Source organism: Melozone crissalis, unplaced genomic scaffold (assembly GCF_028551555.1).
Source record: "Melozone crissalis strain CALT ecotype California unplaced genomic scaffold, PUWL_Pcris_2 ptg000005l_1, whole genome shotgun sequence".
NCBI classification, from domain to species: Eukaryota; Metazoa; Chordata; class Aves; order Passeriformes; family Passerellidae; genus Melozone; species Melozone crissalis.
Window position 1 is genome coordinate 48,863,556 of NW_026535783.1, and position 14,989 is coordinate 48,878,544.

Here is a 14,989-nt window from a genome sequence, read left to right on the forward strand (position 1 = left end):
AGATCACAGTCCTGGCTTCAATGTCAGTCCAGGTAGTGGGCTGTCCAGAGTCCTGGGGCTCATGTACAGCCCAGGTTTAGAGAAGTATGTTTATTTATATAATTTTTTTCACACCCAGGAGCTGAGTTTCTTGCTTCCTATACAAATGAGTTATCATGCACAGTCCATTTTTCTAGATCTTTCTTGACCTGGGTAAGAGGGCTTTGGCGGTCTTGGGATGTCTTGACCTTTGTCCTGCAGTCCATGCCTACTTCTTTACCTCTTTCCTGTACTTGAGCTGTATTGTGTTGTGCTTATCTCCAGGATCCAGAAGAAGGATATTTGTCTCAGAAAAGTGCTGCCCTACCTCTTGAGCCACATCCTGTTCCTTCTCACAGCATGTCATTATGGACAATCCTTGGCTGGCTCCACAGCTGTCTGTCTGTTGGTGTTTGAGATATACACATCAGCCCCCTTATCTTTGAGGTTTCTGCACCCAGCAGTAGGGACTATTGCCGAAATCAAGAAACTGACTTCTTAGGGTGAGGTTTACGCTGTGGTGTGGGAATCCCTAATGCCTGGGCTGTTTTTTGGGGTATGTGTTGAACCTTTGCCAGCCTAGCACTGGAGGTGTACACCACCCTTGCCTGTTGTACCCCATGGGTTTATATATGAGAGGGAGTGCAGGCTGGAGGCGGCATTAAGCATACAAGAAGCGATGGAGACTCTGACACTTTTTTGCCTCATTGTTGGTTTAAGACCAACCCTTGGAAAGCTTTATATGCCACAAGAAAGTACTGTCAATTTTGCAAAATCACATTTCCTTATGATGTGAGCTGCCAGAGTTTGATGAGCTGCTGTAGAAAACAATGCTTTTATATTATTTATAAACAAAGGCTTTGGGATCTTGTCAGACACAAGGAAATGGTTTGCAGCTTTAGCAGTTCTCAATATGAGAGTCACTAAAATCATGTTAAAATTCTTGCATTGATGGAGAAACAAAATGAGATGCGTAAGGATGTTTTAATGGTATGAGAACCCACAAGGCCTGCCAGGACTTGAAACCAAAAATTCATATTGTGCCATTTCTAAATGGGAATTGCCATCTTTCTCTAAATATAGAAGTTACTGTTCTTAGGCTTTATGAGATAGAATCGTAAAATTAAATAAAAGCTGTGGTGTATCATTGCAGATTTGGCAGTGGTCTGGGTCTTTTTTTTTTTTCAAAGCAACAAATGCACCAGATCTTAATAAGTGTTGTTTCTAATCCAATTCTATTTTTTTTATTATGAATTTTCTTGCAATCTGATTCCTATAAGCATCTTGGATGGGCTTTGAGCAACCTGATCTAATGAAAGATGTCCCTGGGCATGTCTAGGGGGTTGGGTTAGATAAACTTTAAACTTCTCTTTCAACCCAAACCATGCTATATGACTCTGTGACCTTCCAAAAGCAGTTACATTGCTATATTAATATAGCAATATAGCAGTGTGAAGAAAGTCTTTAGTGGTATCTTTTCCTTTACACCTCAGTAGAAAGTAAATTTCTGATGCAGCATAAAAAATATTTTAAAAATAATATTCAATAAAAGACAAACTCAAATTAAATTTATTGAGTGGTTTGATTTTGGGTATTTTACTGTGTGGAATAGTTTCCTCTATCACATCATTCTTATGCTAGTGTGTCTCCATTCACTTCCAATGGCAATGCTTGCCTTACAGCATTTTAAGGAAAACGGTATTATGAACTGTATTTTTTTTAGCCCATTTTCACACAGTCTATAGCAGCCTGGTTTTGTGCTTTGTTAAATTTTACTTGTTTTACATTTGGAAGATAACCCAGCTCAAATGCTGGACCCTTCATTCTTATAGCCAGTTTTAAGAGAAATGGGCATGTAGGACAAGATTTCTGCTGCTCAAAGGCATAAAATACACAGCCTGTCCAGCTTTTTTTAATATTTGTAGTCACGAGCACACTTTCAAAAACTAAACTCTGGATTTGTGTTAATGATTTCTGGTGAAACTGTTCAGAAGCAGATCAGATGCAGTATTCATCCTAAACATCCTCTTAATGGATCAAGTCTTGCTTGATTGCTGTCACTCTGTAAAGGCAGTATTAGTGGTATTTTATTTATATCTGTTTTGCAATTTTATTGTGTTTTTCTAAATTTTGGATTTTTGTTTGTTTGTTTGGTTTTGTTTTAAGAACATTAATTTGATTCTTTGGTCTAAGATTAATATTTATGTGGTTGCCAGTAGGTAGAATGCTTTAGGAGAATCATTATTTGATTGCAGTTGAACAGTATTTCATTTATTTAATGTATCAGGTGTCAGGCATTTAATGTATAGGCAGAATCATGCATAATTCTTCCCAGCCCATAAATCTTGCCCTGTGTTCTTCTGCAACCACAAATCTCTGCAAAGTTCTACTTAGGTGGAAAATAGTAGCTTTTGCTAGCCAATACACAGGAACATTTATTTTTTATTTATGTGAATGATTCTGTGGTACCCTTGAGAGTCTTGACAGCTGTAAGCTTCCTGGAACATATAGCAAATGTTGGGCAGTTATGAAATGAGCACATTTTGCTGTGGTCGCACAAATATTACTCAAATTGTAATGCTAAGATTTGGTTCTTCATGCTTAACTTTGCAATTTTTATGGTAGTGCATATACATGAGAAGGAAATGGTTTGAGATTTAATGGAAAATTTCCCATACTTTTTATTTTCCAGAGCACAGACACTCTACCCTTGATGTTCTTAGGAAATTGAAGTCTGCCCCTACTTTCTTTGCTGCAACCAGACTTTCTCCCATGCTGAGTGGAAGTGATGAAGTATATGCAAACTGCATGGTAGTAGACCAAGTAAGCTTATATTTGAACTTCTGGCTAATTTTTCTTCATTTTTGGTTAATTTAGTTGCATAATAGTAGGATCTTCTGGATCTGTCAGCAGTGCTGCCAATTAATAAAATTTTAAATTAAAACCGGTAATATCTTGCTCTTCTCCGCTATATTTTGTAACCTTTCTATGAGGTCTCTTTTAACAGATTCAGTCAATTATAGGAATTACTCTCCCTAGACTGCAGGAAGAACTCTTAAGGCAGGCTGTCTCTTCTGTGTGTTTGTGAGCTAAACAACATGTGCTTCTTAACAGTATTACTTGTTTGTGTACATTTCAGATTTCTGAATTCTGTGTACATTCACAGTACAGATGAATTTGCTGGATAATTTCAGAAGTTAATTATAAGCTCACAGTGAGGCCTACAGGCTCAAAAAACCAAGACATTGGTGAAAAGGTGAAGTTGGTGTCCTAAAGCTGTCATGGAACATTCTGATATTGGAGGTCCTCACTAGAATTCCCATTTCTGATTTGTCACCAGCACTGGAGATGACCTAAAATGACATTTTACATCACTGTGTTGCACCTGGAACCTTTCTTTCATGTTGCACTCAGATACCATAATTTAGAATGTGGGCATGAGTCTGACTAGTCACAACTTGTGTGTGGTGGCTTGGTCTAGCTAAAGAGATGCCAGATTCTGGTGATGTGTAGCTATTTTTCAGTGATGCTTTAAGATATTTATGTATTTGTAACCTGCTTTGAGCTCTCCCTTGCCTGAATGTTGGAATATAGGAATAAGAAATTATCAGATAATGTTAGAAGTCTAAGATATTGCAAGTGTGATTTCCCCCCCTTTTTTTGCCTCCTACCCACCCCTACCCCATTGCCTGAAACACTTCACCCAGTGCATTCACTGCAGATCCAGTTCATGTGACAGCTGAGATGGAAGTTTGAGTCAGAGGCTTTTTGTGTTCAAAATGCACAGAACAGATGTAGTATAGATTACATATATATGTGTAGTATATCTATATATTTATCTATATAAACATATCTATGTATCTAATATATATTACAGATGAATGTAAGAGATGAATGTATGCAATAATGACGCACAAGTGAGCATCTGTCAGGGGGCTATAAAGTGCAGTCTTTGAACCCTTGATTTGAACAATATCGAGTTTGGAAGGACAGAGCTGCATCTCCATTACAGATGGAGATGTTACCCAAGTGTATTGCTCAGGGAGCCTTCAGCTTGGGTTGCTAACCTTTGCTTGCTATGTGGCCACATTCTGCTTTTTAAAATTACTGACTGGGGCCAAATTCTCCCTTAAGCACCACTCAGCAGGAGCCAGAGTGGCTGCTGGAGAAGGTCCCTCTGGTGCTGAGGAGGAACATTGCCCAGACAGGAATAACTTTTCAGGGGGAAACAGCTGCATAAGACCTGGGAAAAGCATTTTACCTTCGTGCATGTCATGCGCACAGCGCAACAGAAGTATTTCCAGACTTGCATGTGCTGTAGCTTTGAATGCAAATGTGGGCTGCTGTAAAAATGCCAGCAGTTCTTCCTGTCTTTTACTAAGAGAAGCATAATTAAGAAGGGGATGAAAGCACATCTCAAGAGGAACTCAAAAAGAGGAAGTAGCAATCAGAAACAGCAGGGCTTTAGAGATGCTTGCAATCCTTCCTTTATTCTTGCCTTTATACAGGTGCTTTGTGGAGATTGAGTGTTTTAACTGGCAATGTGACTTTTCAGTATTATTCAGTATCTAATTACATGACTGTTGCCTCAAGCTAAAAGACTAACAGTGAACTGTATTTTAGTAGCTTCTGCAGAGTCAACAGGGAATTATTTGTGACTAGAGTCTAAATCCTGATCCCTGTACCTGAGAAAATAGAATTTCCAAATCCATTCCTGTCTTTTTGCAAAAGGAGAGGTGCTTCAGGGCCCAAATTGCTTAATGGCAAAAAATAAGAGTAATTTCCCGTCCTTCCCTGGAGAAACTGTGTTCCAGATCATGTATATTTATCTCAAAGCTTAGGAAACTGGTGCTGAAAAATTAAAAGTGCATGATGTGTAGGCTGATTTTTCCAAATTAAATTGCACAATGTTTGAATTCTCTTCCATATGTCTCCCACATGAATGTATTATGCATATTTTTTGCTCAACTTAAGGATAGTTTTTAAATAAAATCTATAAATATTTGTATCAGTACATTTAATAAAATGTATTTAATAAAATATGAGTGATAAATTCAGAAGACTTGGAAATACTAATTAATTGCTGCTCTAATTAGGAAAAAAAAAAGGAATGCAAAGTCCAGAATCCCTTAGTCATATAAATTGCCTTAAATTCATGTAGTGTAGAAAGTAATAGGGAAAAAACCCACAAAACATATAGCCATAAATAAAATGGCAAACTTCTCAGATCCTTGCTTCCTGACAATATGTCAACAATATGTTGTTGCCTCTTACCAGCACTCATTTTTTACTTGCAGGCTGGAGACTTAAAGCCTAACTACATTCATGGAGATGGTGTCAGCAGTGAAATGTGTCTGAACCCTACCAACTCAGTCCCGATGGATACGAGCTCTTCGTCTCCCTCCCTTGAGGAGAATGATCAATTTATGTATCTCCCAAATGAAGAAAGTCAAAGGCCAGTAAAGAGAGAAGAAAACACGGTATTAAGACATGGCATTTCACCTTCTCATCTGTATGTAGCAGATTCATATCTTCCATTCAAGACCCATGGATTTATTAAGGATCGGGGTCAACTTTATGCTGACATGAAAAGAAGAAGGTATGGAATTGACTTGATGGTATGGCCAGAATAAGGATTATTTATTACCACCTTTTGTTTGAAAAGGTGAAGCAGAATCTGAAGTGATAACTACTATTATTGGGGTGAAATCTCTGTTTTTCTTCACTAATATTTATTGTCCTAATAATTTGTTTTCATAAAATAGCTGTGAAGACCTTTTTAGTAAATGTATCTTGAATGCAAATGGATACTTTTATACCTTTACTTCTTGTATGCAAATAGTCTTAATAAATAAAAAAAAAGAATCAGCCCTTCACTGTCACTGCCATTGTGGCATTTATGACAGGTAACAGAATTTCACTGTGGTTTTCCTCAGTTATATGTTCCATTAAGAAAATTATGAAAAAATCTGTTGAAATTTCTGGGAATCTTTCAAGTCTTTAAATAGGCCTGTAGAAGGCCTCCTGATTCCATAGGTATTTATCTCAAAAGACACAGTGCAGAGTGTATCTTCTGTTAGGTTCAGACTGTTTTCTTCTCCATTGCTGGTACACAAGGTTTGCTGCCATTTGTCTGAAGACCCTCCTCCAAACGGCTTCAGAAATGCAGAGAGCTTTGAAGATGGAACTATAATTTTGGTCATTAAACGTGGATTTTTAACAATAAATTTAAAATTAAACAATTTAACAATAAATTTTCTTGATGAAAAAGCTTTATTACTTCTCTGAATAGATGAGATTCCTTCTTATGCAGGAGGAAATCTGACTCTTGCTCCCACCTTCTGGAGAGTATTAGGACTTGTTGGAAGTAGAGCATCAGATCTATGTAAAAACAGCAAGGAAGAGAAGGGCCAGCCAATTATTATTTAAAATGGGCAATAAGATTTTTCTCTACCTTAATTCTGAGTTTCTTATGCAACTGTGAAGTGCCACTAGCAGGAATATTTAACACAGATAATATAATAAATGTCAGGCAGAGTTTTTCTTTCACACTCCTTTTTTGGTGTTTGTTGTTGTTTGGGTTTTTTTTTTGTTTGCTTTTTCTTGCTAGCTACAGGAATGTCATGTAGAATACTATAATCTTCCTGTGCCTCTAGTCAGAACCATTTTTATCCCTATGTATTTTTAAACAGCCTTTTTAAGACCTTGGTGAGGTTCCTGTATGAGAACTGTATATAAATATATACACCTGTATGAGAGTGTATATAAATTTTCAGAGACATGTGATTTGCCTTAATATGTCATATGACATATGTAATTGATCCAAATATTAGGCATAAAATAAGACCAGTAATATGTTATTCTGTTTTTAAACCAGCTTTTTATGTCAGAGAATTTCCCTAGAGAAGTTACCACAGTAAGTCATGGACACTTGTCTGTTGACACAGACATCTACTGCTTTTTCAATTTTAACATGTGACAGTAACTGATAATGCATTCATATAAGTTGCTTCTGATATGTCGTGTGGGCTGTTATTCAGAAACATTGCAAAATATTGTCCCCAGAATTGTAATAAGGAAGCAGTTTCAGACAGTAGTGATAGATTTGTGCTTCAAAAAAGTAGTGGTGTGTGAAGGAATTTTTGTGCGATTATCCATGGTAGGAACTCTGGCTATTTAGAAATACCACACATAATTTAAAGTTTTATGTTGTAAGGCTGGAATGCTGTTGCAAGCAGTCAACCATTCCTTTCAGACACTCTGATGAAGAGACCATGAACTTGCTCTTGCAAGTAACAGGCCTCATCCTGGAAAACTCTGACACTGCTGAGCAGCTTTGGTGCACTCTCCTGTTCAGGAACCTTTTCCAATAAAGTAGTCTCTGTGTGTTTGACATATTGATTTAGCCAGAGATTTTTCAGTCTGCTTGTTGCTATGTTTTTTGATGTCTATCTTTTGAACTGAATCTCATAAACTATCTCAGGACCCTCCTTAATCTCTTCTTCGTGTTTTTCTCTTCCATCTTCTGTCATGAAGTCACAGATGTAGATAAAAATGTCTGTTAACAGCCATGTCATATCTTCCAAATACACACACGTACATAGTATCCATCTATACTCACATTTACTAAAATCTGAGGTAGTTCTCTCAGTTCCCCTTACTGTCTCAGCTCTCCTTATCTTCTATGATGTGAGACAGGTTTATGCCTGGAACAAAAAATCTCATTTTTCAGGAGATGCTGAGCATGTGTCTAAAACTCATGATCCAGAGGTGGCTGGCTGTGGTGGGAGTGTGTGTGATCCTGGGTGATGCAGATGCCTGCACTGTAGATCCGTGAGACTGCGTCAGAGGGTCCTGGACAGGGAAACTGACTGCCTTGACCAGGTGGCTGCAGACCTGAGAGACACCTCAGGGCATGGTTTACCTGACATAGTCATGGTGCTCTGGGCTGTCATTGGTCAGAGGATTCAGCCATATCTTTGCTTATTGCATTAAGGTGGAAGTAAATTGCCGTGAGGAATTCAGGGAAGTTAAAGACTTTGTTGTCTTCTTCAGTTCAAGTCTCGATGACCTTGAAGTAGACAATGGAAGTGGAGGTGTGTTGGACAGATCCCATGTTCACTACCGTCCCCTCAGCTCTTCAGAGGCCATGGCTTCTAGCAGAGATGGATTGGACTTAACTACCAGTCTGCAGCCCAAGGTATTTGACCCTGTCTTGGTTTGAATTGTTTTCCTTTTAAGTAAATCACTGAAACTGTGCGAGAAACATCTGAATCTGAAGGAGAAAGATGAATTCCCAGCTGGCAGTCTTAGTCTCTCCAGGGACCACTCACATTGAGTTGTGAAGCTGAAACTGGGTGTGGCTGAGCTGGGCACCTGCCATGGGAAGAAAGTGTCCATCAGAGATTTACCTCAGCTTTAAAAAACACACCATCTAATGGAAATGTTTCAAAGGAAATATTTCAGTTTCAGTGAATCAGCATTTTTTTAACCAAAATATATTTAGCGAGAAAATGTTTAACCAGCTCTAGTTATGTGAGAGAGTAATGGTTTGTAAAGAGTAAAACTAGCCTGCTGCCTGTTTTACAACAATTTCTACACTCAGGGAAATTCAGTTGGGGTATCCACTGATTGATGTAAATCTCTTTGTTATGGCTTTCTGAAGTATCCTATCTACATTAATTTTCATTAGACCATGGTGTCATTTCTGAGGTCTTCAGACACATACATAGAGTTATTTCTTGTTTGCAGAGATTCTTTATGATTTTTTTAGATGCACTTTCTGCCACTATAGAACTTTATCTGACCTTCAGCAAATGATTTCATGAAGGGAGAAAAAGAGTTTAGCAAAAAAATTAATTATGATAGGGCTACTTTAAAACACAATAAGGTAAGCATTTTATAGGAGTTTTAGGAATAGTCTCTATTTAAGTCTAAATGACATATCAAAAATTAGAGGATTTCCTTTCAGGTTTTATTGTTGAGATATTTGGTAAGTGGAAAATGTTTTCAAATATGATAATGATTAAAAAAGCAAAAAACAACGTAGAGAAAAGAAAAAGAGGTCAGCTCCTTTCTTCAGAAACTCTGACATCAGTAATTACTAAGGCATGGCCAAAGTCTCCATGAAATGTTGTTCAAGTATTAAAGTAAGATTAGTGCCTTCCTTGGTAAAAGGAGATAGCTTGGTCATCAGAAATAATGGCCAGCAATACTGTGTGGATGTCACCGGTTACCAAATTGGAGAAGAATGTAAGCTTTCTTTTTTTTTCTTAGTCAAACTTGCACCCACAACTTATTTCCTGTAGCATACAAAAATTTGTCATGGTGAAAGTATGGCAGACTTCCTAGGAATTCACATGAAGTTGTCAAAAATTCAACTTGAAGCCAAGAAAATTGATGCGGCTGGTCAGTTGTTCCTGATTTGTTTTGGTTTTGTTGCTGATGCAGTTCAAAATGACACAAGATTTCATTTGCTGCAATTTCTCATAGGAATGCACAGTGTTTGGAGTTCGGTCACGCTCCTATTCCTACTCCTCATCCAAAGGTGTAGTGGGAAGACCTCGCATTCCTCGTGATTTTGGAGCTGGGGATTCAAATGGAGGTCAGTTCTCTGGCTTTGCATTATTCAATACCTGCCTACTTCAGGCCCAATGCTGATGTTACTTTACAGAGCTCACCAGTGTGTATGTTTGGTAGCTCCTTCAGGGCTAGTAGTAGCTACTGGATGGTAGCCCCACCATCATCCCTCCATTTTCTCCCATCTACAGTCCCATCATGCCCCCATGATACAGCGACTGTCCTTGACAGGGCATACAAATGGAGAGAGCAATAGCCACAGAAACGAATGTAGACAAGGGCAATAATCCTCTCATTGGAAGATCCTTACCCTAGCCTCCTGCTAAGTGTCTGACAGAGACCAGGAGGAAGCCTGGAATGATACAGAAGAGGCATCAAAGAGGACAGATGGTTCCAGCTTCCCACAGATCCTAAGCAATCTCTGAAACACAGGTGGGCTGTGGTACCTTTACAGGCTGGGAAGCAAAACCCACCCAAGTAGAGTCAGAGATGTCTCTGAAAGAAGTTTGTAATTTTTTATGACTTGTGTCTGACATGCTTTATTTCCAGACACATAGTTTCATGTTTAGAAGACAACACACACTTTTCTCAGTAAGGATATGGGTTATATTTAAAAAAAGCCTGTCCATTGCCATACTTCCAGCTTGTTTCTCACTCCAGTATACCTTCAGTTTTTTGCTAGAGACAGGACATGTAAGCCACAGTGGACAACTGGAGAAGTTTTGGCTGCTGTATCATTGGACCTGTTCAAGGCCAGGTTGAATAGGGCTTTGAGCTGCCTGGTCTAATGGTGACCTCTCTGCCTGTGGCAGAGGGGTTGGAACTAGATAGAATAACCTAATCAAGATTGGGAATGACTCCAAGGTCTACCCATTCAATGAGGAAATTCTTCCTTCAGGATGTCCAACCTGAACCTCCCTTGAAGCAGTCTGAGGCCTTTTCTCTTGTGCTGTCACTTGTTGACTTGGAGAGCAGGCCGACCCCCACCTGGCTGCACGCTCCTTTCAGACAGCTGTAGAGAGTGAGACCGCCTCTGAACCTCCTTTTCTCCAGCCTAAACAGCCCCAGCTCCCTCAGCTGCTCCTCATATGACTTACTCTGTAGAATCATCACCAGCTCTGTTGCCCTTCTCTGGACACGCTCCAGCCCTTCAATGTCCTTGGAGTGAGGGGCCTAAAACTCAATACAGGATTCCAGGTGTGGCCTCACCAGTGCCCAGCACAGGGGGACAATCCCTGCCCTGCCCCTGCTGGCCACACCATTGCTGATCCAGGCCAGGATGCCATTGCCCTTCTTGGCCACCTGGGCACAGCCTGGCTCATGTTCAGCTGCTGTCACCAGCACCCCCAGGTCCTTTCCAGCCACTCTGCCCCAGCCTGTGGCACTGCCTGGGGTTGCTGTGACCCAAGGGCAGGACCCAGCACTGGGCCTTGTTGAACCGCACACCATTGGCCTCAGCCATGATCCAGCCTGCCCAGATCCCTCTGCAGAGCCTTCCTGCCCTCCAGCAGATCAGCACTCCCACCCAGCTTGGTGTCACCTGTGAACTGACTGAGAGTGCATTTGATGTCCTCATCAGATCAGTGTTAAAGGTACAAAACACAATTGGCCTCAGTGCTGTCCCCTTAAGGAACAGTGTTGCTGACAGACTCAAAACTGGATATAACTCCATTCACCACCACTCTCTGGGCCCAGCTGTTCAGACAGTTTTTTATCCAGCAGAGTGCACCTGTCCAAGCCATGAACTGCCAGCTTTTTCAGTTGGCTGGGCCTGATGACCTGGTTGTCGTGTATGTGCCAGTCATCACTCTCAAGATACTCTGTTCCATAACCTTCCCCAGCACTGAGGTCACCAAGGTCAGGCTGACAAGGCTGTAGTTCCCCAGATCCCATTTCTGACTCTTCTTGTAGATGGGCACCACACTTGCAAACCTCCAGTTATCTGTGGTGTCCCTGGTTAAACTAGGATTGATCATAAGTGATACAGAGTGGCCTTTCTAACACTAACCACTCTGATTCTTCAACATTCAATGTGAATGAAACATACAAAAAGTGTGAAAATGGTGTCATTAACTTTGAAAGCATTTAACAACTTCAAAAACTGTTGAGGGGGGGGTGAGATACACAGTGTCTGTAGGCTTCTTTTTTCCTAAGAAACTGAATTAAGCAGTGCAGCAAATAACTTCTATCATGTTACTCAAACTCACAGTATGATTTCATGTCACCTTGTGAGGAGGAGTAAGTATTGCAGTCTGCAGGATGCAGCTATGTTGTATTTTCATCCATCTCCTAAAGTATTTGTAAGTATTTATATTCAATGCTTTAGGTGAAAAGTCTTTGAAAAAGACTAGAAGAAAAACCTAGAACCTCGCAGAATTAAAAGCTAGCAGAATAGTAAAGCCCTGCATCATGCTTAAACTTAAAACAGAATTCCTTTGACACCGCAGCTGAGGGACTTTCTTGGTGTCACAGCCCCTTAAGTTTCACCCAGACATCATTACTTGCCCTGATTTGGTATGGGCTTGGGTCCATTTTCTTTTCATTCTTTCTCCTCTTCCTTCTGGGACAGTCATTGTTGGAGAAGGTGGAAGCCCATTCTTGTCCAGACTTTAGAAGCAGGGTGTTCTATGCCTGCACCACAGATGCAGTGTAATGCTGGGAGGGAGGGTGGTGGTCTGCTGAGCTTCCTGCTGGCACTTCCTTCCACCAGCACCTCCTGCACTGTGCCTCTTTTTGCCAGCATTTTCGAAGTATGGGAGCATTGAACACAGTGTTTAGCAGCTGGCAGTGGTGATTACCGTGTGAGGCAGGCACACCTGTGCTCACTTTGAGCAGTTTTATCTGGGTGTGTAACTAGCCTGGGAACTTGGTCCAAGAAGTTGGCTCAGATAGTTCATCCTGATCTCTGTGGACTGTAGCAGGATTATGTCTGGGCCTGTGCAGGAGTCTGCACGTGGAAGACCTCCCCCTTCACCTCTGCCTAGCTGCCAACACTTTGGACATCTTGCTTAGGGCTTAGCTATGCAAAAAGGAGATGCAGCTGCCCTTGCACATTGCAAAAAAAAATCTAAGCTAAAGCAGATGAATTCAGAATGACAACAGGACATTTTTTTCCACACAAAATATGAGGAAAAAAGAGGCAAAACACCATCCTTTTCTTGTGCAAACTTTAAAATGTGCTCAGGTTTAAAGCATATTACCTGCCTTTATTTGAGAGGGTTTTACCAGGCTGTAACAGTAAAGGATTTGTGCCTGCTCTGTAGATGGTGTGCTCATGAACAGCGGTTCATTCCTCCTCCAGGCCCTTACACTCTCCAAGTCTCAGCTCCACGGTGCTGTTTGGCATGAGACATCTCCTATGATTATGTGGTGTTGGTTTCTTACAGAAGCTTCCTGTGGCACAGATTGTGCCTGACAGCTAACTGAAATGCCCATTTTGTTTTGCTGCCTCTTTGGTAAATATTCTAGCTCTTGCTAACCTGATGTCTGCATTTCTCTGAAGAGATATGGATTCAGCAAAGAGTGTTTAAGCCTGTATCTAACTTCAAAGAAAGCACAGTCTGGTGCTTTGACTTAGGCAAGCACGTATCTTTCTGAACCGTACCTATGGTAGCTTTGCTAAAAACATCTGCAAAAAGGAAGTGGCTTTTAATTTGAAAATGGTAGTGTTCTCTACAGTTTTGGGCTTATTTTCGTCCAAAACAACCCAACTGAGTTGTTTTTCTTTTATTTTGCTTTTTAGAGAGCTTGTGAAAAGTATCGCCTTGGGTCATGTGTTTATAGGATCGTAGAATTGTCGAAGATACAATTTTGTAGAACATTAAACATCCTAGGCAGTACTTAAGGTAGTAGTATTCCTCTTTGTGTAGAAGGATTTTTTTTTTAATAAAGCTGCATAAGATATGTAGCTGCAAATGATAGAATAATGTCATTAAGATATTTCATAACAAATTATATGAAAAGCAAAATGAAGGGAGAGTCATTCAAGCCTGTGTTGTTAAGAAAAACAAAAGAAATAATTTATGCTGTTCTTAAAAACAGCATGAATTGTTTGCAGGGACTGACATTCAGTGATACCCTTCTCAGTTCTGTCAGAGCCTGTCATCTAAAAGTTTAGTAGGAAGTGGTCTTAACCTAGAAAAAGCTGTCTCTAATGTATGTATGCTTTTGTCTTCCTGATTTTCAAATGACATTGCAAACCCTCAACGGTAATCTTACGGCTTGGTGGAGGTTGTGAGTTTGAAATGAGCCAGATGAGCCTGCAGTGTGAGTGCCCTGTGGCTGTTTGTGTCTTGCAGAGCGTGCATACAGCCTGCCCGAGCAGTGCCAGGAGCAAAGGTACGGGTGCGTGTCACGGAGCGCCGGCAGCAGGTCTGTGTCAGAATGCCATCTAGGGAGCCCTTGGGCAAGAGACCTCCCTTCCACGTGGGCTTTGAGCAGTGGGGTAGAGGCCCCTGGCTTCTGTGAACTCATGCTTAAACCGTGTGCCAAGCTCAACTCAGCTCTCACCGCACACATCCTGCAGCAGGGATTTTCTGGCATGTGCAAAGCAGGGATGGGCTGCTGCCTGCTGCTGGGGCTCCTGTCCACTGTAGGAATGTCCAAACCACTGCAGTGAAAGCTGGGCGGCTTTTGATACCAGCTGTAACATAGGCAAGCTTGTTACACATTGCACATGCAGAGTGCTTATTGGCAAGTGTTACTTCTTTTTGTGTAGGAATAGCAATCTTTTTCATAATACATTAAACCCACAACAAAGCATGTAATTGTAAATGTTAGGTGAAACGAGCACTGTCTGGATTCTGCTATATGTTAATTAAAGGAGTGTTGCTGTTAATTAAAAGAGTGAGGAACATTTTTTCACTGGTCTCTGTTTTAGGATACAGGAAGAGGGATGGAATAAATATGTTGTACCCTCAAAAAATGAGTCTGAAAAATATAAAGTGAGTCGGACTTTCAGCTTTCTGATGAACAGGATGACCAGCACACGGAATAAAGGCAAGGTAATTTGGGATTTATGTCCATATTATTACATATGATTATGTCACTGTAATTAAGTGTATTATAGATGGAAGCTGATTTTTCATGTAAAGATAAATTGTTTATTACAAAACCACAAAGGTCATAGGAAGACTCTTTTCACTTTTCTTTTTTTAAACTTAAAACACGAGCAGGTTACCCTGAAATGGCATTTGTATTAAAAACCAGCTTTGCTTTGATGTCATTAGGAATTCTGTGTAGTGATTTAGCAAATATTTAAATGTATGAATTACATTTAAGAAATATTTTCTTTCTTAAATAAAATTAAGAGATATGGGCCTGTTCTTGGAATTGCTCTTAAAACATAATTGAGTATGTAAAATTCTACATTAGGATGTAATTAGTTGAATTT

At 40.1% G+C, this 14,989-nt stretch overlaps 1 protein-coding gene across 1 annotated transcript in view; it reads left to right on the top strand.

Annotated features, from left to right (window-relative positions):
* ARHGEF28 (Rho guanine nucleotide exchange factor 28) overlaps nt 1-14,989 on the top strand; it is an 84,903-nt gene that overhangs the window by 27,515 nt on the left and 42,399 nt on the right. Inside the window, exons 6-11 of the mRNA XM_054288140.1 lie at nt 2,711-2,841; nt 5,316-5,617; nt 8,074-8,218; nt 9,511-9,622; nt 13,896-13,935; nt 14,477-14,600. Coding sequence (XP_054144115.1) covers nt 2,711-2,841; nt 5,316-5,617; nt 8,074-8,218; nt 9,511-9,622; nt 13,896-13,935; nt 14,477-14,600 — 854 coding nt within the window. The remainder of the gene's footprint in view (nt 1-2,710; nt 2,842-5,315; nt 5,618-8,073; nt 8,219-9,510; nt 9,623-13,895; nt 13,936-14,476; nt 14,601-14,989) is intronic.